Raw genomic sequence first — 24,388 nt, forward strand, 5'->3', positions numbered from 1 at the left:
GTGGCCCTGAATGGATTTCTCTCATCTCCCCTTCCTGTTCAGGCTGGAGTTCCCCAAGGCAGTGTTCTGGGCCCTGTTGTGCTTTTTCTGGTCTTCATCAATGATCTCTCCAACTCTGGAAAATCCTCTCTATCTCTTTGCTGATGACTCCACTCTCTGCCGCTCCATTCCTCATCCCTCAGATCGGCAGTCTGCAGCCTCCTCACTCTCTGCAGACCTGGACAAAATCACAGACTGGTCAAACAAGTGGAACATGTCTTTCAATCCTGACAAATCTCACTCTCTTACGATGTCTCTCCGAAAAGACTGACTGGACAACCCTCCAATCTACTTTCTCAACAATCCTCTCGAAGAAGTTCTGTCACTCAACCATCTGCCATGATGCCATCTGCCATCACTCACTATCTGCCATGATCTTTCCTGGGAAAACCACATTTCCAATCTGGCCTCCAAAGCCAGTCGCTGACTGGGCATCCTCGTCGTGCGGTCCTTCCTTGGCACACCCGAGCTCCTTACCACTTACAACGCTTTCATCTGCAGCTCAATGGAATACTGTTCTCCCCTCTGGGCTAGTGCTCCTGCCTCACACCTAGCTCGGCTTCACGCTGTCGAAATCAAAGCTTTCAAAATCATTGGAATCTCCCGCGATGAAGCTAACTCCGAGGGCCTTTCACTCACTCACCGCAGGCAGGTTGGTGGTCTTTCTGTCTTCTACCGACTCCTCTCCGGCCTAGCTCCCCCTGCTCTGTCTGTGCTCTGTCCCCCAAATATGCCTGCAGGATGCACAATATCTGCCAGCAACCCTCTCCTGGAGAAATTGCCAAAATCAACTCTCTATTCACCTTCACTCTTTCATTCCTCTTTTTTCCCACCTTTGGAACAAACTCCCTCACTCTCTTCAATCCCACTCCTCCCTCCAGGTCTTGAAAACAGCTGTTCACCACCATCTCTTATTTCCCCCCATCCAAAACCTTGATATTTTCTACCCGCATTAAAACACCCCAAATCCAACTCTTTCAATGTCCAACTTCTTTCCTGAAATTCCTCGTCGTGTTCAATTGCTTTATGCCGTGTACCCCTTCTCTGTCCCCCCCTCCAACTCCCTACCAGCCCTCTCCCTTCCACAGATTTACCGACATCCCTGTTCTTCACTGTTGTTGTGGTTGTACGTTTTCCTCTCCCTCTCCCTCTTGTCTCCCGCTCCCTTTATTACCCTGCGCTCGCGAAGCGAAAAGCGGGGTTGAGCATTCAGTTACGTATGTGTGCCGTGTGCTGTGTCTGCATTTTAAAAATTCATTTTCTCGGCAACCGTTGGTCTGAATGACACGAAATTTTGCCATTGAAGCGCCTCCGCATGTAGAATTTTATTATTCATAATTATGACGTCATAGGTCACGTGGATGCTTTATACCGCTGTTCACGGTGAAGCCCTTTGATCACGCTCATTACCACATGAATGGCCTCACAATAGTCTCTCCTCAAAAATAAAGCACATCTGTGATGATTCCTGTTAAAAGTTTGTATATTGTTGGTAGACAGGTTATTGGCCGGTATTTGCGGGGTACAGTCGTGGCCAAAAATATTGGCAGCCTTGCACTTTTTTCAAATAATGCACCATTTCTTCCAGAAAATTGTTGAAATTAAAAAATATTTTCGTGTCTACATATGTATTTCTTTGGTTTGCAGTGGAAAATTACTAAATCTTAGTTTATTCCACACAGAAATCATAAAATGGTCCATGAATGTGGGAGCTCTTGTCACTGATATACATCCCAGACAATATTATTGGCACCTTTTAGAAGTTGTTAGAAATAATTAGATTTCAAGCAGGTGATGTGCTTTTACTTTGGAATTGGACTCACCTGTGGTGAGTTGTAGGTGCCTGCAATATCAACATTACTCATTAAACCAGTTTGAATGGAGAAAAGGAGTCATTCTGCTGTTTTGTGTCACTGTGTACCACAATGAGCATGGAGAAAAGAAAGAAAACCAGGGAATTATCTGAGGAGGTCAGACACAAGATTGTAGACAAGCATGGACAATCTCAAGGCTACAAGTCCATCTCCAGAGACCTTGATGTTCTTGTGTCCACCGTACGCAATGCTATCAGGAAGTTTAAAGCCCATGGCACTGTAGGCATCCTCCCTGGACGTGGCCGCAAGAGAACATCAGATTGAAGATTGCAGCGAAGGATTGTTCAAATGGTGGAGAAAGCACCTTGATCAACTGCCAAACAGATTCAAGCTGACCTTCAGACACAAGGTACAACAGTTTCAACTTGCACCATCCATCACCAACTCAATGAAAGAGGGTTCTATGATAAATAGGCCCAGGAGGACCCACTGCAAAGAAAGCCCGACTGGAGTTTGCCAAAAACACCTGAACAAGCCAAAATCCTTCTGGGAGAATGTCATGTGGACAGATGAGACCAAATTAGAGCTTTTTGGTAAAGCACATCATCTCTATGTTTACAGAAAACAAAATGAAGCCTTCAAAGATAAGAACACCTTCCCTACAGTCAAATATGGAGGAGATTCAGTGATGTTTGGCGTTGCTGTGCTGCCTCTGGCATTGGGTGCCTTGAATGTGTGCATGGCATCATGAAATCAGGAGATTACCAAGGCATTTTGGGAGCGCAATGTTCAACCCAGTGGCAGAAGGGCTGGGTCTCCGTCATAGGTCATGGGTCTTGCAGCAGGACAATGAACCCAAACACACTTCAAAAAGCACCCAGGAATGGTCCAAGACAAAACGCTGGACTGTTCTGAAGTGGCCAGCAATGAGTCCAGAACTAAATCCCATTGAACACCTGTGGGGAGATCTGAAAACAGCAGTTGGGAGAAGGCACCCGTAAAATCTGGGAGAACTGGAGCAGTTTGCACAAGAAGAGTGGGCCAAACTGCCAGTAGAGAGGTGTAGGAAGCTCATTCATGGCTATAGGAAGCACTTGACTGCAGTTATTTTGTCCAAAGGCTGTGCTACCAAATCTTTAAGTCGAGGATGTCAATAATTTTGTCAATGCCATTTCTTTTTATTTTCTGATTTAAAAGGGTATATTAAGTTCTGAATCAAAAACAAAGGTTCTGTAATATTAACAGTGAAATAAAGAATTGTGGAGACCAAATACTTTTGTTAATTTCAACTTATTTTTCGAGAAAATTGTGAATTATTTGAAAAAAGTGCAAGGGTGCCAATATTTTTGGCCATGACTGTATTTGGGTCTCTTCAAATTTTGGGATGAGGAAGGTCTGTTAGCCATTCATGCATTTCCTAATCCCTTGGATAAGCTCATTGAATGCTCGAGCGTAGTGAATGTGAAGAGTTTGGAATCCCATCTGGGCCAGGGCTTTTGAAGTGGAAGTTGTTGTCTTATATTTTCTGCATAAATTATTACTGAGGGCATTTCCTCAAGATGTTGCTTCTTCTTTTCCAGGTTTCGGATCCATTCTGCCTCCTTATTGTATTCTTTTCGATCTTCATAAATTCCTTTCCAGAATGGTTCCAGTTCATCTTTTTCAGGAGGGGATGACACATTCTTCTTCCAGTTGCCTTGTTCACGGTTGAATCTTTTCGGTTTTGTTTTCAAACATCTGGCCTTGTTTTCTACTCATATTATCCTCATAGTAGTTTCTTTCCTTTCCTTGCTATCATTTCGATTTTCAGTTTGTTTTCATCAACCATTACCTCTCGGTCTTTGTCTTCAATTTTGTATTTGTATTTTATTTTATGGATTCCCCTCTTTAGTTTTGGACTTTGATTACCTTCGCAAAAGCGGAAGGTTATGTTTTGATCGCTGTGTATTTATTTGTATGTCTGTGTGTGTGTGTGTGTGTGTATGTTATTCGCATAACTCAAAAAGTATTCAACCGAATTGCATGAAATTTGGTGGGATGATTGGTTATTATACGGGACACATTTGATTAGATTTTGGGAGCAATCGGGTCAAAGGTCAAGGTCAAGGTCACGAAAAGGTCAAAATCGTATTTTTACCATAGCGCGGTCAATTTTTATCCAATTGGCATGCAACTAATGCCAAAATGTTCAGAATTCAATGCCCGATCTTGTGATATACGACATGACCCAGTGAAGACATTACCCTTGTTAGCGGTTGGGGGTCAAAGGTCAGGGGGGTCACGACCTTGCAAAATGTGCGTTTTTTGTCATAACTCGGTCAATTCTTATCCGATTTGCATGAAATCAGCACCAAACTGTTCACTGTTCTGTTCCCTACACTCCCATGCCAAGTACAGAACAGTAGCTGCGGCGAAGGTATGCGCTCTACCGAGTGCCCGTTCTAGTTTCCTCTTTGGAATTGCTGTATTTGTCCTGTCTCCTTTCTGACCATCTCTCTCCATCTCTGAAGTCATTGCTTTCATGGTGGTGCTTGGTTTTTATTTGTGGAATCAAATGAAAAGTGCTACTGCTAAATTCACTATGTTTATTTCTTTCAGTGGGGCTGATTTTGGTATTTAAAAAAAAAAAGATTTGTTTGTTTTAGTCGTGGTCTTTCTTCAATTGGTGTTATTTTCACCTCCTCCATATTATTAGCCAGTGTGTGTGTGTGCGTGTGTGTGTTGTCGTCAGTGACTCAGTTTGGCTCGCCGGGCACTTTTAACCTGCTGTTACTAGCACAAAATCTGTGATTCAAATCTTCATTTGAACAGAATCTTCAGCATTTAGATGAAAGAGTGGCAATTTCAGAATGGCTAACCCAAAATATTCTGTTCCGTTCTGTGTTCTAGCTCCTCCACGACCCTCGATTCTGTATACAAAAAAAATATCAATCCAGTAATTCTGCCCCGATGTCGATCCTCATTTAATTCGACTGTTGCAACTACAGACTCTGCTCTTTTGTTATTTTGTGTTCAAACTCCGTTGGGGAAAGCCTTTATAAAAAAGCCAAACATTCCAAGAAGCTTTAATTTTAATCCAATTTGTTTTCACTTTTAAGACTTCAAGAGGAACGCAATGCCAATGCCAATTCCATCTGCGCCAACACTAGGTAGTAATAAGATTATCTGCTCCAAACGAGTACATGTTGTATGGAAACTTTATCAATAAATCCTTCTGTAACAATTAGTGCGTTCTTGTTAGAAAGATAATTTTTCATATTTTGCATCCAGTCTTGTATGTCATCTAATCAGCATTTTGACAAATCTTAACAGGACAATCTGATATACCCATGTCAAGTCACAGCGCTCCCCTCCTTCACCCTCTTTCTCCTTCCTCCTCTCTCCCTTTTCCTTCTCCCCTTTCCGCCTCTCCCAGGCTTATCATGGCTCATAATGCTTAAATGAAATTGTATTGCTATAATGCTTATAAAACTAATAGCTTATAACAGGCAACACCAGGCTTTTAATGCGTTTTATTTAATGCATAAAAGTTACGAACAGATGCCTCACATTCCAGCGTAAAGAGCCCGTGCTTTGACTATCTAAAGAATTTGATAAGTCAAGGTATAACATTTTGTTTTCCCTAATTTACAAGATGAGCACTTCAGGAAGTGAAGTGTGTGCGGTGAGTGTGCACTATGTTGTGTAGGATGGATACAATTATTTATTATTTTCCATTATTTTCCCTAGGGGATTTATTATGTTTTATAAGAATTCAAAAGTGTACGCAAAGTGTGCTTGGCTTCACAAATCTCTGCGACTAAAGAACGGGTCTACTGTGGTTTGGAATGCTGTCACACTTATGCCTCAGATTCATGATGTGGACTTTTGAGCTAACATGTTTTCATGGCAAGGGGTAAGCCAGTAGATATGGGGAGAAAGAGTTCTGGCTGATGTCGGGGGCAAAGAAACTTAATAGTCAGCAAAAAAAAAGAAATCTTATACTTGTACCCAAATAGCCATTGTAAAGCAGTAAGTTACACAGGTAATAAGAGTGCACAAGAAACCTTTGCACCTCAGTGCATTTGGCAAATTACTAAAGAGGTCATGCTCTTTACTCTATATCTCTCTGTAGAGATATAGACTATAGACATATAGAAATGATATCTGTCATTGTTTTGGCATATATTTGCCAAAACAATGTTCAGCATCCAACCAATATGCCTGGTATTGATTAACGGTTAAGGATAATCAATTATTAACGGATGCGTTTGCGGGTTTTTTAAATGTAAATTTTCATTTACGGATGCTTTCCGACGGTTCTGTGATTTTTCTGGTGTATCGGATTCGATGTCCATTGGAACGAAAAATTTCAGCTTTCTACAACACCCAGAAGGTAACAAACATTATTGTCAGTCAATGAGCCAGTGGTTAGAATGATCTTTATATATTATAGATATCAGCAAAGGTATCCAGAAAGAAAGGGGACGGGGGACGGGGGGGGACGGGGGGGGGGACAGCCTCATCACATGTCGCTATACTGGTGGGACGGAGGGGTTGTGCGAGGAGGGGAGTGGGAAAGACAGAGAGAGAGAGAGAGAGAGAGAGAGAGATGGGGGAGAGACCTTAGGGGAGGGAGAATGTAGGGTTCATGGTGCCGATAAACATCACAATGTAGGGTTGTTATGTGTTACTTGCCCAAACCCCGGTTACGGTGCCCTTTAGAGTCTGGAGTGGGAACACGGCAGAAAGATTTGTTATTTTGCGTGTTCTAATAAACCATGGTAAAACCACACCAATGCACTTGTAGAACAAAACAAGTAATTGTATGAATAACTCTCACATTCACAATAATAACACTATAAAAGAAAGTACCATGAAAATGTCACTTGCATCAAATGAACAATACATATGATGGTACCATCATTCCCCAATGCTCTCAAAGCAATGAACTCACGATACGCCAACCGTGAGTGGGATGTAACATTCCCCAAAGTCTGTGCACGAATCTCCACGCGGGGTGAATGTCGAAGCCATGCAGAACAGCAAGAACAGGCAGGTATCGGCATGGCGGCGAACAAAGAGTTACGAGGTGAGAGGTCGATATGGGAATCGAGCCGATATGGAAACCAACGGCGATCAACACGATGATGTGGATATTGAAATCCCAACGACAAAACAAGATGCACCAAGCGGACAGCCTCTTCAAGGACAAAATGGCCGATCGGCCTGTAATGGAGGCTCTTGCTTTCCCGCCAACAATGGCTCACTCTTGGTAATAAAACCTGAGATGCAGGTTTAATTGCAATCGCAATAAAGGAGGATGTCTCGGGCAATCCCTCCCCCGGGAAGCCTCAACTAATTCACCACCAATATCAAAAAAGGCTGCTCGCAGCCTTGATGCACTCACGGCTGTATCTCTCTAATGGCCGTCTCCTCCTCTCTCTCCTCTCTTCCGGTTTCTTTGCTGCGTTTTCCTTTTTCCTTCACAAACATTTATTTTTTTCTTTTTACTAAAGTCGTCTCTATTTCACACAGAAATGTGACCAACAATATTACCTGAAACTAAAAATCCTACAAGTACAAAATAACAACAAAGGCGGAAGTGACGAATCTGTAACAAAAGCAAGAGACACAGTGCACAGTTACCCCGTCTAATTATCCCACTTGGTACACTCTTTGTAAGAACATTGGTGCCAATTCAAAATCACACCGGCAGTTTAAGAGGGAGAGAGAGAGAGAGAGAGAGATCAAGGTTGGTCCGTCCTCTTCCTCACCACGCAAGGACCGTCGTGTCCTTCACTTCCCTGCGTGTCCTTCCCATAGGGACTGGGTAAATGGGGAAAATAACTTGTTGAGCTCTTTTAGTTAGGAACCCAAATGGCAAGCGGAGGGTTGTGGCTGTTTGTAGGAGATGGGGGAGATGCCCCCCCCCCCCCGTTACAGGGACGTTAGTGCACCTTTGAGCTTCCCCTCAGTGGGGTTTGACGACGTTGGAACAAAGCCAGTCAGCACCAATATTTCTCTCGTACCGTGCGGCTGTTGCCAGCAGTTTTGCTGGTAAAGGCAGGGTTGTGGGCATTTGCAATGGTTGTGTAGTGAAGGTCTTAAAACTGCGGGATAGTGGTAGAGCAATCGGGATCAAGCAGGGGTGGTTGAGCATGGTGGTTAATAAAAGTGTGAGGTGGGTTGCTCTTTCTTGTTATAGGGGAAGGTAGTTGTTTGGTGGTGTGGAGATGGTTGGTTGATAGCAGTTAGTGGTGTTTGCGGATGCCTATAGTGGTGGTGACGGTTGAGAATTGACAAGTGGATTAAGATGGGTTTTTGGCGTGACATGAAAATGAGCTCTATTTCCACTGCTTTGCTCCGTTGTTCGTCCTTCCCCGTGAATCGACATTGCCCAGGCCAGAAATATAGAGAGGAAATCTCTCGCTAATTCCACACAACGCATTGCCCCCTGAAACCTACCACACAGAAAGGAGGAATATCTTAACATTTAATAAGGAAACTAGAACGGCACTCAGTAGAGAGCATACCTCTGCCTAGTTGGCCATATCACTCAATGGTGAAGAAACACTTAAAAAATTAAATAATTCTCATATCCGAATCCATATTCAGATCTTCACCAAATCGAATCTATTTGTCCTTGTCAGACGCCGAACCGGTCCACCAAGTTTCGTCCAAATCCGTCCACAACGTTTTGAGATATTTTGTTCGCAAACGGACAGACAGACAGGGGTGAAAACATAACCTCCATCTACCTTTGGTGGTGGAGGTAATGAAGACCAACAATCAAAAGTTAAATTGTGGGTTGCAAGTTTGGGTGGCCCAAGAGGAAAATGGAGGATATAAAGGTGTCCTGTTTCGTATCAATAGAGGACAGAGTATCAGAAAACCGGCCGAATGGCCACCTTATACACCGTCTAATGATAACTTCCGTACAATCAAGAGTACTGCTGAGTTTATGTACATTTAAAAACTGAGCAACGCATCATCTATCATGACAGAAAGGTACGCAGAGGAAATAAAAGGGTCATTATTTATATTTGAAGTCTTTAATAAATAAAAAAGTCCAACCTGACTTTTTGGTTTTCACCCGAGTTTTCAAAACTGAATAGTGTGCAAATACAGGATGTATATAATAAAAAACTGCATTTCACGTGTGCATGGACATGTCATTTACACATTGTGTGAAGTAAATAAACATACTGCACGTGGCAAGTTGGAGGCGACAAAAAGCGGGTTCGTAGGAATCGAAAGTGTGTTTCACTTCATTTATAAATTTACTTTTACCAAACGTGGTAAAGACGTTATTCGAGAGATTGTCAGTGACACAACATACACCAGCATATCGAGATAGCTATATATTGATGAGTAATGATAAGGATGTTGCAAGTAAGACGACGTCAAACTCGGTGTCATGGTGACGTGAAATTAAATATTGTGACCATTCTGCAAAACCGTCATTCCACAAACACTCCAACGTGACTTGGAGGTTCCCGAGTTAGTTATTAATACCTCCACCACCAAAGGTGGATGGAGGTTGTTTTCACCCCTGTCTGTCTGTCTGTCTGTCCGTTTGTGAACAAAATATGTCAAAAAGTTGTGGACGGATTCGGACACAATTTGGCAAAGATGTAATGTATGTGACAAGGACGAAATGATTATATTTTGGTAAAGATCCGGATCCGGCTACAATAATTATTTAAGTGATTCTTCACCATTGGGATATAGGGCCAAAAACGATACATAGCAGGACATCTCAAAAAGTTATGAATGGATTTGGACGAACCTTGGTGGACAGATTGTGTGTGTGACGAGGAAGGATCAATTCAGTTTTGTGAAGATTTGAATATGGATTCAGATATGCTATTTATTTAAAATTTTTAAGTGATTCTTCACCATTGGGAGATTGGGCCAAAAACGATACATAGCGGGATATCTCAAAAAGTTATGAATGGATTTGGACGAAACTTCTTGGACCGGTTGTGTGTGTGACAAGGAAGAATCAATTCAATTTTGGTGAAGATCCGGCTCGTATAATTTTTTAAGTGATTCTTCACCATCGAGTGATATGGCCAACCAGGCATAGGTATGCTCTCTACCGAGTGCCGTTCTAGTTACGTTGCGCTCGTGAAGCGAAAGGTGGGGTTAAGCAATCGGGTGTGCACGTGTGCCGTGTCTGCATTTTAAAAATTCATTTTCTTGGCAACCGTTGGTCCGATTGACGTGAAATTTTACCATAGAAGCACCTCTGCCTGCAGATGTTTTTGCGGATAATTATGACGTCATAGGTCACGTGGTACGGCCGCCATCTTGGAAAAACGTTACACCTCTATATCTCCCAAAGCGCTTAATGGAAAAAATTGAAACATGGCTCATTGTCAAGTTCTCACCATGGGGAATAAGATATGCTGGTGGTGATGTCATTGGTGCCTTTGACTGGACACCCCATCCATTATGACATCATAATTTGACAAGTACAACGCTTGATCGGATCAGTATGAAAAAAAAAAAATTCCTCTGCAACTGTTAGTCCGATGAACACAAATTTTTCAGAATATGAGCGGCTCCTGTAGAATTGTTCTGATTATTATGATGTCATTGGTCACGTCGTAAGGCGCCATCTTAGAAAAATCGAAAAAAGTTGCACCTCTATATCTCCAAAAACACTCCATGAAAAAAAATAGAAATATGGCTCAATGTCAAGCACTCTCCTTGGGGAATAAAATATGTTAATGATGACGTCATAATTCGGCAAAAAAAAAACAACCCTTAAAAAAACAGAAGAGTTGGCTTGCACAAAGTCTTTTTCAAGACTGGGCAGGGTAAGTATTCTATGAACACCATCTAGTTGATTCATGTATTTATCATTTAATTAATCCCGTGTTTGTAATGGTCCTGCGCTTGCCAAAAAAGATCCTTTTTGTCACATTTCCTAATGACGTCTTCACGTTACGACTGTTGCTTGACGCAGTTAAACGTTTGCACAAAAAATACCGAAGCGAAAGATGCCCTTCAACTCAGAATGGTCGAAGGATATAATCAGCTCCTACATATTCTCAATACCATGCAGCAATGCTCACAGATCGTTTTCAATGATGATGACCTCTTGGAGGAACAGGTTGGAAGTGCACAGTGTTGAAGCAGAATTCCAGATATACATCGATTTTTGAGAATGTAAATACATGCAAAACATTTCCTGTGGATAGGAATATAAACACTAGGTAATCGATCCTCGAATTGAGTACGTTTAACTTTTTCATATTCTCTATAAACTGTGGTTATTATGAATTAGCACTAAATTTGGTTAAAAATAAAATAAAATACACATCACTGTGCACTAAATGTAAGTGTCCTCTATTCCTGAGGTCCCTCGGCTACCCCAGCAGTATATCATCGAGTGCTGCCACGAACGTCCCCGAACAAAACATGCTATTGCATCACCACATTTCCTCTACGATAATCAAAAGGTACCTTTATTTCATGATAGAAGACGTGGTGTTCAGTCTTCAACACAGGAGGCCTGAGGTCTATAGAACCAAAATGGCGGATGCAAGATTTTTTTATTCAGGGTACAATTGTGGGTGGAGTCAGGCCAGCTGTCCAACCAATCGGCGGGAAGAGAGAAACAGAAGGAGAAATCTAGTACAATCAATCTAGCAGAAGCAGTGGGTGCTTTCTTCATGAAGAACTTTTAATGAACCAATCTGAATTATCAAAAATGGTCTTTACACTAAGTTATGTAAATGACTAAATATTCTGCATGAGATTCCTGTAAATACTACATCTACTACAACTAATAGTACTTTAACGGCCCTAATTATTCCAAACCTTTTTGTGGGATTGACGTGAAATGTTTTTGACACAAGTCTTTCACAAACTGTCTGGTGAAGCCAGCCATTCAATTGAAAGTGGCAGTGACAAGTTGACAACTCACCTACTCTTCGTAAAATACACCGTTGGATGTTTAACGTCCACCAAAACCCTCAGCGCTGGCACATGGTTGTTTCAGCTTAACGTCCTTCCGATGGAAGACACACACATTGATACCTCAGCCTGCATGCGAAAGACCAGGTTGACAGTTTATAGCTGGGTTGAGATTCAAACCCAGCCAAGACAGCTCAAATACGAGTAGCCATACCTCCAAGCTATACTCTAAACAAATTGGAAATACTGCACTGTACTATGTAAACTACAGTTCATATTTTATGATGATACATAGGTGACATTTGTATGGGATTGATGCCAATGTATAAGCTGCTGGAGATGAGGATGGAATGAATCCTTACTATAATTCATGGACCAGTGTGTGTGCGTTTCTTTGTCGTGCTACTCCTCCTACGGTTCTGGGCCAATTACATCCAGACTTGCTACATAGGATCAGCATGACCCCAATTAATGTATCGCGGTGTTTTTATATTTGCTGGTGGTCTTGGAGGGTGGAAGGGAGTGGGAAGACACAAATTCTCTATGTGTATCATGTAGCAACACCTCCAGGTGGGAGAGGGTATTCCAAGTCCCAACCTTTACAGTACTGTACTGTATTGTATTGTATTCCTGTCCCCATGTTTTCCAGTCCAGCGAGGTGTTTTGAATTATAAGCAGTAGCCATGTTTTTGCTTCAAGCACATAACCTGGGTTTTTAACGTTTTTTTTTCGGGTAGATTGAGGCAGCTGTCAGTTGCCTATACACCGCCTAAATAAAGGTATGCGTCAGAAGAACATGTTGCAGTTGCATGCTCGTTACAATATTGCCCGCAGGGCAGGCACTCTGCTAGAATTATGAAATGGATTGTCAAAAGACCATTCAAATCATCTTGGCAATATAAGCTGCGGTGCATGCACAATTGAACTACACAATACAATCATTGTCAATGAGAAACGCTACATCTGGTTTTCAAAGTTTTATTTTGTACCATTCAAATCGTTAATAAACAGTGTGAAACTAACTTCTTATAATGCATGCACATTCAAGCAATTTTACTCGTACTCAAAAGTTATGTTGCAGGATTTTTGTGCTATTTGAAAGCCAACCGAAGCAAGAATGTTTTCTACGTCCAGGTTTCTGTGAGAAATTAATAATTTGGCTCTCGAGGGGGGTTGAAAATACCATTTGAACTTTGTTGGTTAATAAGGTCAAGTCTGAAACCATCTAAACTTATGAAGAAGAGTATTCAGAATAGCTTTTAGACTTTGAGTGATACGTCCCAGTTCTGTGGGATTTCTCGTGATACAGAATAGGAAAAGTATTTCCTACAATGGCCAATTGACGTCTTATGGACAGAAGGTATCAAAGCATTCTTTCACAATATTGTAGGGAGTGAGTGTCATTATCTAATGAACTTGAGGCTCATACATAGGGTGAATGAATGTTGGAAGCTGCTGTCTTACTCTGTTAATATCTATATCCCTCCAAATAATAACTTTTTCTTAAAAATTGGAGAATTGTATGTTGATGCTTAATGATCTAATTATAAGGAATTTTAACTGTGTAAAACATTCAAACAGGAATAAAATGTTATGGATCAACCAATATTGTCAGAATGACTAGACAGCAAATCATGTTGATAAACCCAGCAAACATCACTACCAATCATGAAACAGGCATGGCAACAGCAGAAAAAAATAAATAAATAAATAAAAATAAGGAAAATTCAGAGTTCCAGCTCATGGACCCAGTCACAGTGTAGCAAACAAGTTAATAGATAAGTGGCACTTCAATGATCCTCAACACACATATTTCAATAATCCATCAAATTACCTTTATGCAAAGCAATGCATCAACGGTCGCAATAAGGATCTGGTCTCAGGGGAAAATGGGGTCTAGTTTATAATAGTTATGTCATATTGCATGTCAGAATAAGTGTATGTAATTACTGTAATTCTATTATCGAGGTAACATATTTAGCAGCTCGTCTTTCCCATCAAAATGTCTGTTTCTAAGCCCTCTTTCTCCACTCCCACCCCCTCCCCACATTGTTTCTGTCCAATTATGTTTTTTTCCTTCTCGTTTGACAGCAAATTGGCACGACCCATGTGTGTTCGCAAGGGGTGGATAGTGGAAGGTTTTAGACTGGCCAAGTAAATCTGATAAAAATCAAATTGAGCATGCATTTCACTTGCGGAAGAAGAGACTATATCAGAAACCACCAAAAACAAATAACTAATAATTCGTTGCAGTAAAGGCTTGGCAATGCATCTCAAAGAAAGATACCAAGAGTTTGGTGACGTCACTGGGTTACAGGCTCAATGGATAGTTAGTATAAACAAGGGATATGCAACAAATAATAACTATTTATGCTACGTTAATTTACTTTAAGAGAGTCTGTTCCAATAATTGTGCATACCTAAAATGGGGGGATTGACATATAAAGTGATCATTTTCTAAAATGGTGAAACATATATGCATAAAACATACATGCAATACCAAGAAATAAAAGGAGTCCTTCTGTACTTTTGCCTCGTATTCATATTTTGATCTCAAATCCAAATTTCTTGAGTATATAATGAAAAAAAAACAAATTTGACCACTGTTCCAATACTTATGGAGGGCACAGTATTGCACCCATCTATTATATCGCCGATGTATCATCAAGCATATCTTTAAAGCCTGTTTGGTTATATTTATTTTGGATCGAGTCTCCAAAGTCCATGGATGTCCATGGTACACTGAATCTTGTGGTGAGGCAGCTGCCCTGACACAAGTTGCCTTCGCCTCATGGAAGGCAAATCCAACTGAAGGCAATCTGTTCCTTCCACAAAGCATGGAACAAGTATGTATGTACACTCAGGAGAGCCAGGAAACAATATCTCTAGCCTCTCAAACCTGTCTCCCACCTCCAAATCCTGGTGGCGTCTTGTCAAATCTGTTGGTGTTTGTTCCCCTTCCAACCTACTCTCTTACCTCAAACGGCTACACTGCCCCAGAAAATGCTGAATGCCTCAACTGTTTTCTTCAAAATCTTGTGTCCCAAACCCATCGCTCTCTGTACCCACCTTACCCAGTCAAGCCCAGCTGCTCTTGGACTCTGTGTCCTTCTCTCCTGACAAAGTGGAGAAGTTTCTGTCAAACCTCAACTCTGATTCTGCAACTGGACCAGACGGCATCAGCCCAAAGGTCCTAAAATCCTGCTCTGCCGCTCTATCTCACCCTATCTCTGTTCTCTTCACCCTCTCTTTTGCTCGAGGTCATCTGCCATCTACTTGAAAATCAGCCAAAATTACCGCTTTACACAAAAAGGTGCAAAAACAGATCCTTGTAACTACAGACCAATTAGTCTGTCCCCAATCAATCATCAGTAAGGTCATGGAATCCATCATCGCTTCTGACAATAAATCCTTCCCCTTCTCCAATGGCTTGATCTCTGATCATCAATTTAGATTCAGACCAGTCCACTCTACTCTACTCTGGACATGCTGCTTCTGCTTTCTCAACAATATATGGAGGTCCTCAATACCAGACAGGAAATCAGAGCAGTCTCCCTTGACATATCTCGTGCCCACGACATGGTGCACATGCCGCTCTGCTCACCAAACTCTCCTCTTATGGTCTCCACGCATGGCTCCATGGAAATCTCCACGCATGGCTCCATGGAAATCTCCAAGCATGGCTCGTGGACTTCCTCTCTTGTCGTAATCAATGTGTAGCTCTAAATGGAATTCTCTCATCTCCTCACGCTGTCCAGGCTGGAGTTCCTCAAGGCAGTGTTCTGGGCCCTATGCTTTTTCTGGTCTTCATTAATGATCTCTCTGACTCTCTGGAAAATCCTCTATCTTTTTACTGATGACTCCACCCCCCACCACTCCATATCTCATCCCTTACATTGGCAGGCCTCTTCACTCTGCAGACCTGGATAAAATCACAATCTGGTCAAACACATGCAACATATCTTTCAATCCTGACATGTGTCAGACTCTTGAAGACCATCTAGAAAACCCTCCCATCTGCTTTCTCAATAATCCTCTTGAAGACGTTGTCATGCAAGCTTTTAGGTGTCAGTATCTGCCATGATCTTTCCTGGGGAAAACCACATTTCCAAGCTGGCCTCCAAAGCTAGTCTCATCCTCCATCGTTCGAAGTCTTTCCTTGGCACAACGGAACTTCTCACCACATACAAAGCTTTCATTTGCAGATTGATGGAGTACTGCCCTCTGGGCTGGGGCTCCTGCCTCCCACCGAGCTCGGCTTCACACTGTAGAAACCAAGGCTTTTAGAATCATTGGAATCTCCCGTGATGAAGCTAATTCTGAGGGCCTTTCTCTCTCTCACCACAGGCAGGTAGGTGGTCTTTCTGTCTTCCACAGACTCCTCTCAGGCCTTGCTCCCCCTGCTCTGCCCCCAAATATTCCTACAGGTCACACAAGATCTGCCAGCAACCCTCTTCTGGTGAAACTACCAAAATCAACTCTGCCCACCTTCACTCTTTCGTTCCTCTTTTTTCTCGCCTCTGAAACAAACTTTCACACTCCCACTCCTCCCTGCAGGTCTTCAAAAGAGCTGTTCACCACCATCTCCTTCTCTCTCTCCCCACAGACTTTAAATTCACTGGGTCTGAGTTATTCAGATGGTGACCGTCGCTGGTTCAGAATAGCCGCTCCAGCTACAAATCCTTTTATAGGAGATTCTGGGTTGGAAGTGCTTCACGCTCTTTATTAAATTTACCTCCTCACCTGCCCAAGAACCTCCATGCCATTACTATATTACACACACACAAGCACACCCAAACCCACCCCCCACCCCACACACACACACATACACACACACACCTACGTGTTGTTAGTACTCCCTAGCTTGATAAAGCAGAAAAGCAGTTTCGATGATATGGGACACAAACTTGCTCTACTGCTTTATCAAGCTAGGGGGTATGAACAACATCTTAGCCCATAGGGTTGCATGGTCACAGGTAAACGATTTTGTGGTCATCTTTGTGGTCATTTTGGTCCTGACTAGCTCCAATAAGAGCAAAACCATGGTTGATCACTCCACTGTCTTTTTTCTTGTGACCTTAGAACTGCTCTTTAAAATAGACTGAGTATGCGTCGCTGAATCTATCCGTGCAGGAAGCAAAGCTGTATATATTCACGCATGACGTTTTAAACCGCCATGATGCATCTCTCGGGTTGGCAGGGCACATTTTGGTTTAATATATGCACAAGTAATAAAAAAAACATTTTTTAAAAATGAAAAAGGATGTCAGGATTGTACTCCAAAAAGTATGGAAACAAGATAGGGATGATCACAATAAATGATCGTGTGAAACCATCCCCACATCTTTCTTTGAATAATGGTTGTGTGTGTGTGTGTCCCCGTGTTTGATATAACGGTCTTTTCTAAGGACAACCATTATTAAAACCTCAAATATTTATTAAATTCAGAGTTAGAATGCTATCAATTAAACCTAGCTCTTCCATGAGTCTCACTCCATTAAAGAAAAAGAAAAATCAAAGATACATTAGGTGCACAAACATTAGAAACACAAAACTGAGAAAGATAGGGTAAGAGATTAGTTCTAACAATGCCCCCGAGTGATAAGGCCTTGTCTACTGTGTTGTATGACATGCAATGCCAGTGGTTTAGCCCACTTACTATTCATCACACTGCCTTGAAAGGAACATTAAAAAGAGAAAATGGTCAATTTATCCGCCATAAAAGGTGAAAAGTTGCTGCCTTTTCGGACCCTACCCGTTGTCAAAGCAAAGAAGACAGGCGGGAAAACGAGAAGCGGTTCATTCGGTTAGGTGCCCTTTTAAGAGTTTGTATTGGAAATAGCGTTTCCTTTTATTCATGTCTTTAGTTTTCAGCATTCAAGTGAAGTTCTCTTCCGATATCAGAAAAACTGTCGAGTGGAGGACTCGACTGGCAAAGAGGCCCATCTCCTTTTAATGGTTGATGACTCTTCATGTGTGATTTTATGCTCGCCTTCTGAGAGAACCCCTTTCCGCAAACAGAGCACTTATACGGGCGCTCACCCGTATGAATCCGCATGTGCGATTTCACGTTTGTCATTTGGGAAAATCCCTTTCCACAGACAGAGCACTTGTACGGACGCTCACCTGTGTGAATCCGCATGTGCGACGTAACATGCCCTAACTGCGTAAACGCTTTTCCACAGACAGAGCAGTTGTACGGACGCTCCCCAGTGTGTATCCGCATATGGATCTGAAGGGCGTACACGTTATGGAAGACATTGCCACAGACAAAACACTTGTTTGGTTTTTCACCAAAATGAACCTTCATGTGCAGCTGCATATTCGACACCCGGGCAAATCCTTTCCGACAAATAGGACACTTGTGAGGCAACGCGCCTTTGTGAACCGCCATGTGTTTCTGCAGCATACGTAACTCTGAAAATGTCCTCCCACATACAGAGCACTTGTACAAACGCCCCCGCCGGTGCAACCGTTCCATGTGCAGCAATAGAGCATCCTGGGTGAGGAACAACTGGGTGCACCTTGAGCAGGAGTAAATACTCGCGGGATCCGATGGTTCAACTGTGGAGACAACCAGTGAATGCAATTTCATAAGTTATCAAATAATTTGATTCTATTTACCAGGAATATTTTAGCCACTTGAATGAAATACAAAGAAAGTTATGGTCCATTGTAGACCCACATTGAAAGCTTGACGTGTTCTTTTTGTATAAAATTCAGGTAGCTGAAAGCAGATGGTAGTCAACATGAACCAAAAATATCAATCTCTTGGCTCAACATATTAGATAGGCTTTATGGGTGTCAGTCAAACTGAGCTGAAAATCTTTCCAACCTCTTTAAACCTTCATTTAAATTGAACGACATGCATGAACATTGAACAGTGTAGAACACAAATCGCCTTCATAATACTTCAAAGAACCTCCAGCTTAGCAGCACTTGGATTATGTTCTACAGGGTGAGGTATAAAACTACTTCAATAGTGCTAAACTTCCGGATTTTTAAACGATCTTTAAAATCATCATTGTATTAACTGGAGTATATACTAGAACAGTCTGTGGGGTATCGTGTTCTATGAACTCTCTGGAATGTATATTTATCAGTTCTTAAAATAGTTCCAAGTTTGAATCACTGCACTTCTACCATCGAGTGCGTAGATTGAGTATCCCTTCATCAAAAGTCTGAATCTCGTCATCAAAAGCATCAAAAGTAATCAAAAGCCTCAGCCTATTTCTTGAAGTACTTTGGAAGTTCTTCACCACTGGGAAAGTGTCTTCCAGAGAAACGGTGCTTGATTGGGCCAAATAGATCATAATGGTCGACAACAGAAAACCGATGGAAACTTTTCAGCTTGTAATGCTTTATGTGGTTAGTTGGGCAGAACATTAGCTCTACAGCATCCCGTACTCAACGTCTCTTTCTCTCTCGTGCATTCCTGAGCAATTAGCATGATTTTACAGAAAGGCACGTGGATGTATTGTTCGGGTGGGACTGGTGAGGGAAAAGGGGGGTGAGGTCTGTAGAGATGCTGAATCATAGGAGACATTCCTTGGACTAGTTTTCCTTTTTTCCAGAACGAAGGGCAATGCTTTTGTGATCTCTGGAGGAGTTTTGGCAGCAGGTTCGTCATAGTGCCCCAACTATGACAACCGCATGCTTTCAAGCAACCTTGTGCTGGGAAGTTGCTGGTATTCGCCGGAATCGACTTGGCACAGAGCTTGTGGTAGCCCGGTTCAGCAAAATGTTCTGCAGCAAATCTCTGCTTATACCTGTGATTAAGGTAATTTGTGAATTGGATGTTGATCTGGTTGCACAAGTTCATCTGTGCATGCCTTTGTTCTGTCTGTTGTTTGAAATTTGAAAGCCTCCCAACTTCGTGGCACTCTCATCACAACTCAGCAAAAGTCAGAACATTTGCTATCCATTTGTATTTCCGTCTAGGGTTCATTACTCTGTCAGTCAAACATGGACCCAATTTTACCCCCATAGATCCCCTTAGACATCGATTTTCTTAGTTCTGTGAACAAACTTCGGTACATTACAGGTGATGAAGGTTGTGGTCAAGTTTCATCGAAATAGTGTGTAATTTCAGAGGAGAAAGCAAATTCCTATTTTGGGGGGGTCAAACCTGGATCCACTTTGACCCGGGTAAACCCCCTTAGACCACAATATTTTTTGAATGCCATGAACAAACTTTAGTCAAAACATACTAAATATTATTTGTGCCAAGTTTGGTCACAATCCCTTCAGCGGTTTCGGAGAAGAAGTTGCAAGTGCTTTATGGCTGAGCTGCTATAAAGGCTCGGCTTCGGCTTGGGCTTCGGCTGGCTCGGCTTCACGCTGTTGAATCCAAAGCTTTCAAAATCATTGGAATCTCCCGCGATGAAGCTATCTCTGAGGGCCTTTCACTCACTCACCGCAGGCAGGTAGGTGGTCTTTCTGTCTTCTACCGACTCCTCTCCGGCCTTGCTCCCCCAGCTCTCTCTGTGCTCTGTCCCCCAAATATTCCTACAGGTCGCACAAGATCTGCCAGCAACCCTCTGATGGTTAAACTGCCGAAATCTCGGCTCTCTGCTCACCTTCACTCTTTCATTCCTCTTTTCTCCCGCCTGTGGAACAAACTCCCACACTCCCTTCAATCCCTCTCCTCCCTCCAGGTCTTTAAAACAGCTGTTCACCACCATCTCTTATCTTCCCCCATCCATAACCTTGATCTTTTCTACCCCCACTAATTCACCCCAGATCCACCTTGTTTGAAATTCCAACTTATTTCCTGGAAATCCTGGCAGTGTCCATATGTTTATACCTCTCCCACCCCCCCCCCTTCACATGCCTCCCCCCCTTCACATGCCTCCCCCCCAAAGCCCTCTCCCTCCCACAGATCTCTCGATGTCTCCATGTCTCTCGGTCCCTGCTCTCAAATGTTGTGTTTGTGTCCTTCCCCCTCTCTCCCCATCTTGTCTACCGCTCCCGATGTTATTTGTTTTATGTGTCTGTTTGTCTTTCTGTGTGATTAATGTTCGCTCTTTCACGAGCCTCGATCTTGTATACAAAAAAAAAGAAAAAAAAAAAAAAAAAAAAAAAAAAAAAGAAAAAAAAAAAGTGTTTACGGACGGACTGACGACGCGCCATCGCATAAGCACCCCTGAACTTCGTTCCAGGTGAGCTAAAAATTGCTTTTAAAAAAACAAAACAAAGGAAAACCTTTGGGCCAATCTCTTGTATTCATACTGCTCGAAAAATTCACAGATGTACGTAATTTCTCACGGATCGCTACAAAAAACTGATCACCAAGATTAACTAACAAATCAAGAACACCAGAACAACAAATCAAGAATGAACCCAAAACACCACCAGGAATGCGAGCCGCTGCAGCCTGAACTTGCGCTGAACTTCACAATTTTGACTGAACTTAGAAATAGAGGAATTTAATCCAGTAATGTGTACAAAGAAGGCTGTGCTCACCAACTGCAGAGGGAGTTTCAAACGCAGGCTCTTTTTTATTAGCAGAGCACGACTCTTGCTTCACGTAGACGTTGCTCAAAGGCTCTTGAGAAGACGAGGGAATAGTGATATGATCCCCAAAATGTTTTTCATCCATTGGAACAGGATCCTGTTCACCTATATGTGAAAATATCAGCAAATATCTTATCTCTGGAATGGCAGCAATGAATGCTATTCACAATAGTTCCCCTTTGTTATGTAACGATATGGTCTACCACAGGTAGAATCATATAGACTTCCGATTTATCTGGCAAACTTTAGCAGCACTGCACTTATTCATCATATACTGCATGGATTTATGAATGCAATGGTACCACACCTAATGAGATAAGATACAAACGTTATGCACGACATATTGCACAGTGGTATGCTGCATGCATATTGCACATATTTTACACACACACACACACACACACACACACACACACACACACACACACACACACACACACACACACACACACACACACACACACACACACACACACACACACACACACACACCAAATCCAGTAGTGGCAATGCTTACATTCAACAACTGCTTATTCAACAGTTACTTATGCAATACTACCTGACACAGGATTAAATTAAACTACATTATTTAATAAATAAGCTAAAAAAGGCAAACTGACACATAAAACATATGATAAAGGGAGCGAGAGACAAGATGGGGAGAGAGAGGGCAGTACACAAGTACAACATTTGAAAGCAGGGACATCGGGAGATCTGTGGGAGGGAGAGGGCTTGGGGGGAGGAGGCATGTGAAAGGGGGGGGGGGGGGGGGGGGAGGAGTGGGAGAGGTAAAAAAAACACATGGACAGCGCTAGAACTTCCAGGAAAGAAGTCGGAATTTTTAAAAAGTGGATCTGGGGTGAATTAACGGGGGTAGAAAAAAAACAAGGTTTTGGATGCGGGATGAGATGGTGGTGGTGAACAGCTGTTTTAAAGACCTGGAGGGAGGAGTGGGATTGAAGGGAGTGAGGAAGTTTGTTCCAGAGGCAGGAGAAAAGAGGAATGAAAGAGTGAAGGTGATTCGAGAGTCTTGATTTTGGCAGTTTAACCATAAGAGGGTTGCAGGCAGATCTTGTGCGACCTGTAGGAATATTTGGGGGACAGAGCACAGACAGAGCTGGGGGAGAAAGGTCGGAGAGGAGTTGGGAGAAGATAGAAAGACCACCGACCTACCTGCCTGCTGTGAGCGAGTGAAAGGCCCTCGGAGTTAGTTTCATCGCGGGCAATTCCAATGATTCTGAAAGTTTTGGTTTCACCAGCATGAAGCTGAGCTAGGTGAGGCAGGAGCACCGGCCCAGAGGGGAGAACAGTATTCCATTGAGCTGCGGATGAAAGCCTTGCATGTGGTGAGGAGCTCAGGTGTGCCAAGGAAGGACTTCGCACGACGGAAGACGCCCAGTCAGCGACTGGCTTTGGAGGCCTGCTTGGAAATGTGGTTTTCCCAGGAAAGATCATGGCAGATAGTGAGACACAAAAGCTTGAGTGACAGGACTTATTGAAGAGGATTGTTGAGAAAGTAGATTGGAGGGTTGTCCAGTCAGACTTTTCAGAGAGACATAGTGAGAGTGTGAGATTTGTCTTTGGATTGAAAGACATGTTCCACTTGTTTGACCAGTCTGTGATTTTGTCCAGGTCTGCAGAGAGCGAGGAGGCTCCAGACTGCCGATCTGAGGGATGAGGTATGGAGTGGCAGAGAGTGGAGTCATCAGCAAAGAGATAGAGAGGATTTTCAAGAGTCTGAGAGATCATTGATGAAGACCAGAAAAAGCACAACAGGGCCCAGAACACTGCCTTGCGGAACTCCAGCCTGAACAGGAAGGGGAGATGAGAGAAAACCATTCAGGGCCACATGTTGACTTCGACCAGAGAGGAAGTCCGCAAGTCATGCGTGGAGATTTCCATGGATACCATAGGAGGAGAGTTTGATGAGCAGAGCGGGGTGCCAGACCGTATCGAAGGCATGTGATATGTCAAGGGAGACAGCTCTGATTTCCTCTTTGGTATTAAGGACCTCCATCCATTGTTGAGACAGCAGAAGCAGCATGTCCAGAGTAGAATGACCTGGTCTGAATCCAAATTGATGATCCGAGATCAAGCCATTGGAGAAGAGGAAGGATTTGATATCTGAAGCAATTATGGATTCCATGACTTTACTGATAAATTGGAAGCAGGCTGATTGGTCTGTAGTTGCAAGGATCTGTTTTTGCACCTTTTTGTGTAAAGCGGTAATGTTTGCTGATTTCCAAGATGCTAGCAGATGACCTTGGGCAAAAGAGAGGTTGAAGAGAACAGAGAGAGGGTGAGATAGAGCAGCAGAGCAGGATTTTAGGACCCGTGGGCTGATGCCGTCTGGTCCAGTTGCAGAATCAGAGTCGAGGTTTGACAAAAACTTCTCCACTTTGTCAGGAGAGAAGGACACAGAGTCCGGGAGCAGCTGGGTTCGACTGGGTAAGATGGGTACAGAGAGAGATGCGTTCGGGACACAATAATTTGAGGCAAACACAGAGTTGAGGAATTTGGCTTTTTCACGTGCGGTGTCAGCTGTGTAGCCGTTTGAGGTAAAGGAGGGGATGGAGGGGGAACAAACACCAGAAACAGATTTGACCAGACACCAACAGAATTTGGAGGAGGGAGCCAGGTTTGAGAGTTCAGTCTTGAGAATAGAGAAATATTGTGTCCTGGCTCTCCTGAGGGTAGACACACACTTCTTCCGAGTTTTGTGAAAGGAACTGAGAATACCTTCAGTTGGATTAGCCTTCCATGAGGTGAAGGCAAGTTGTTTCAGGGCAACTGCCTCACCACAAGCTTCAGTGTACCATGGACAGGAGGGAAGGGTATGACAACTGAAGCCGAGATGGGATAAATCTGTGCATGAGAGAGCAGTTTACTTTGGAAGAATTCCCAGGAAGAGTTGATGTCAGAGGCAGTGGCGATGGGAGACCAGTCCACATGATTGATGGCTGCTTGAAGACCGTGATTAGTGAAATGCCAGACTCGTCAGCGCTGAGGAGGCTCTCTGAGAATGGCCAGAGAGATGTCCACTTTAACAAGGAAATGATCAGAAGAACCGATTGGAGCAGAAGAAGAGCAGCCGACATTTGCAGGGAAGT

At 42.8% G+C, this 24,388-nt stretch overlaps 2 protein-coding genes across 5 annotated transcripts in view; one reads left to right on the top strand and one right to left on the bottom strand.

The window, feature by feature from the left end:
- Positions 1-24,388, top strand: part of LOC144892419 (uncharacterized) — a 748,105-nt gene that overhangs the window by 332,731 nt on the left and 390,986 nt on the right. The window lies entirely within an intron of this gene.
- LOC137426759 (uncharacterized) overlaps positions 11,309-24,388 on the bottom strand; it is a 78,881-nt gene continuing 65,801 nt past the window's right edge. For 2 of the 4 annotated variants that reach the window (XM_068115612.2, XM_068115611.2), the window contains exons 6-7: positions 21,228-21,383; positions 12,725-18,326 (exon numbers count right to left, since the gene is read on the bottom strand). In XM_068115612.2, the coding sequence (XP_067971713.1) occupies positions 17,626-18,326; positions 21,228-21,383 (857 nt within the window). In that variant the 3' untranslated portion in view covers positions 12,725-17,625. Of the gene's footprint in view, positions 11,478-11,772; positions 11,892-12,724; positions 18,327-21,227; positions 21,384-24,388 lie in introns of those variants that run through there. The other 2 variants (XM_068115613.2, XM_068115615.2) reach the window with 2 other exon arrangements.

This window comes from Myxine glutinosa, chromosome 5, assembly GCF_964187855.1.
Source record: "Myxine glutinosa chromosome 5, kmMyxGlut1.1, whole genome shotgun sequence".
NCBI classification, from domain to species: Eukaryota; Metazoa; Chordata; class Myxini; order Myxiniformes; family Myxinidae; genus Myxine; species Myxine glutinosa.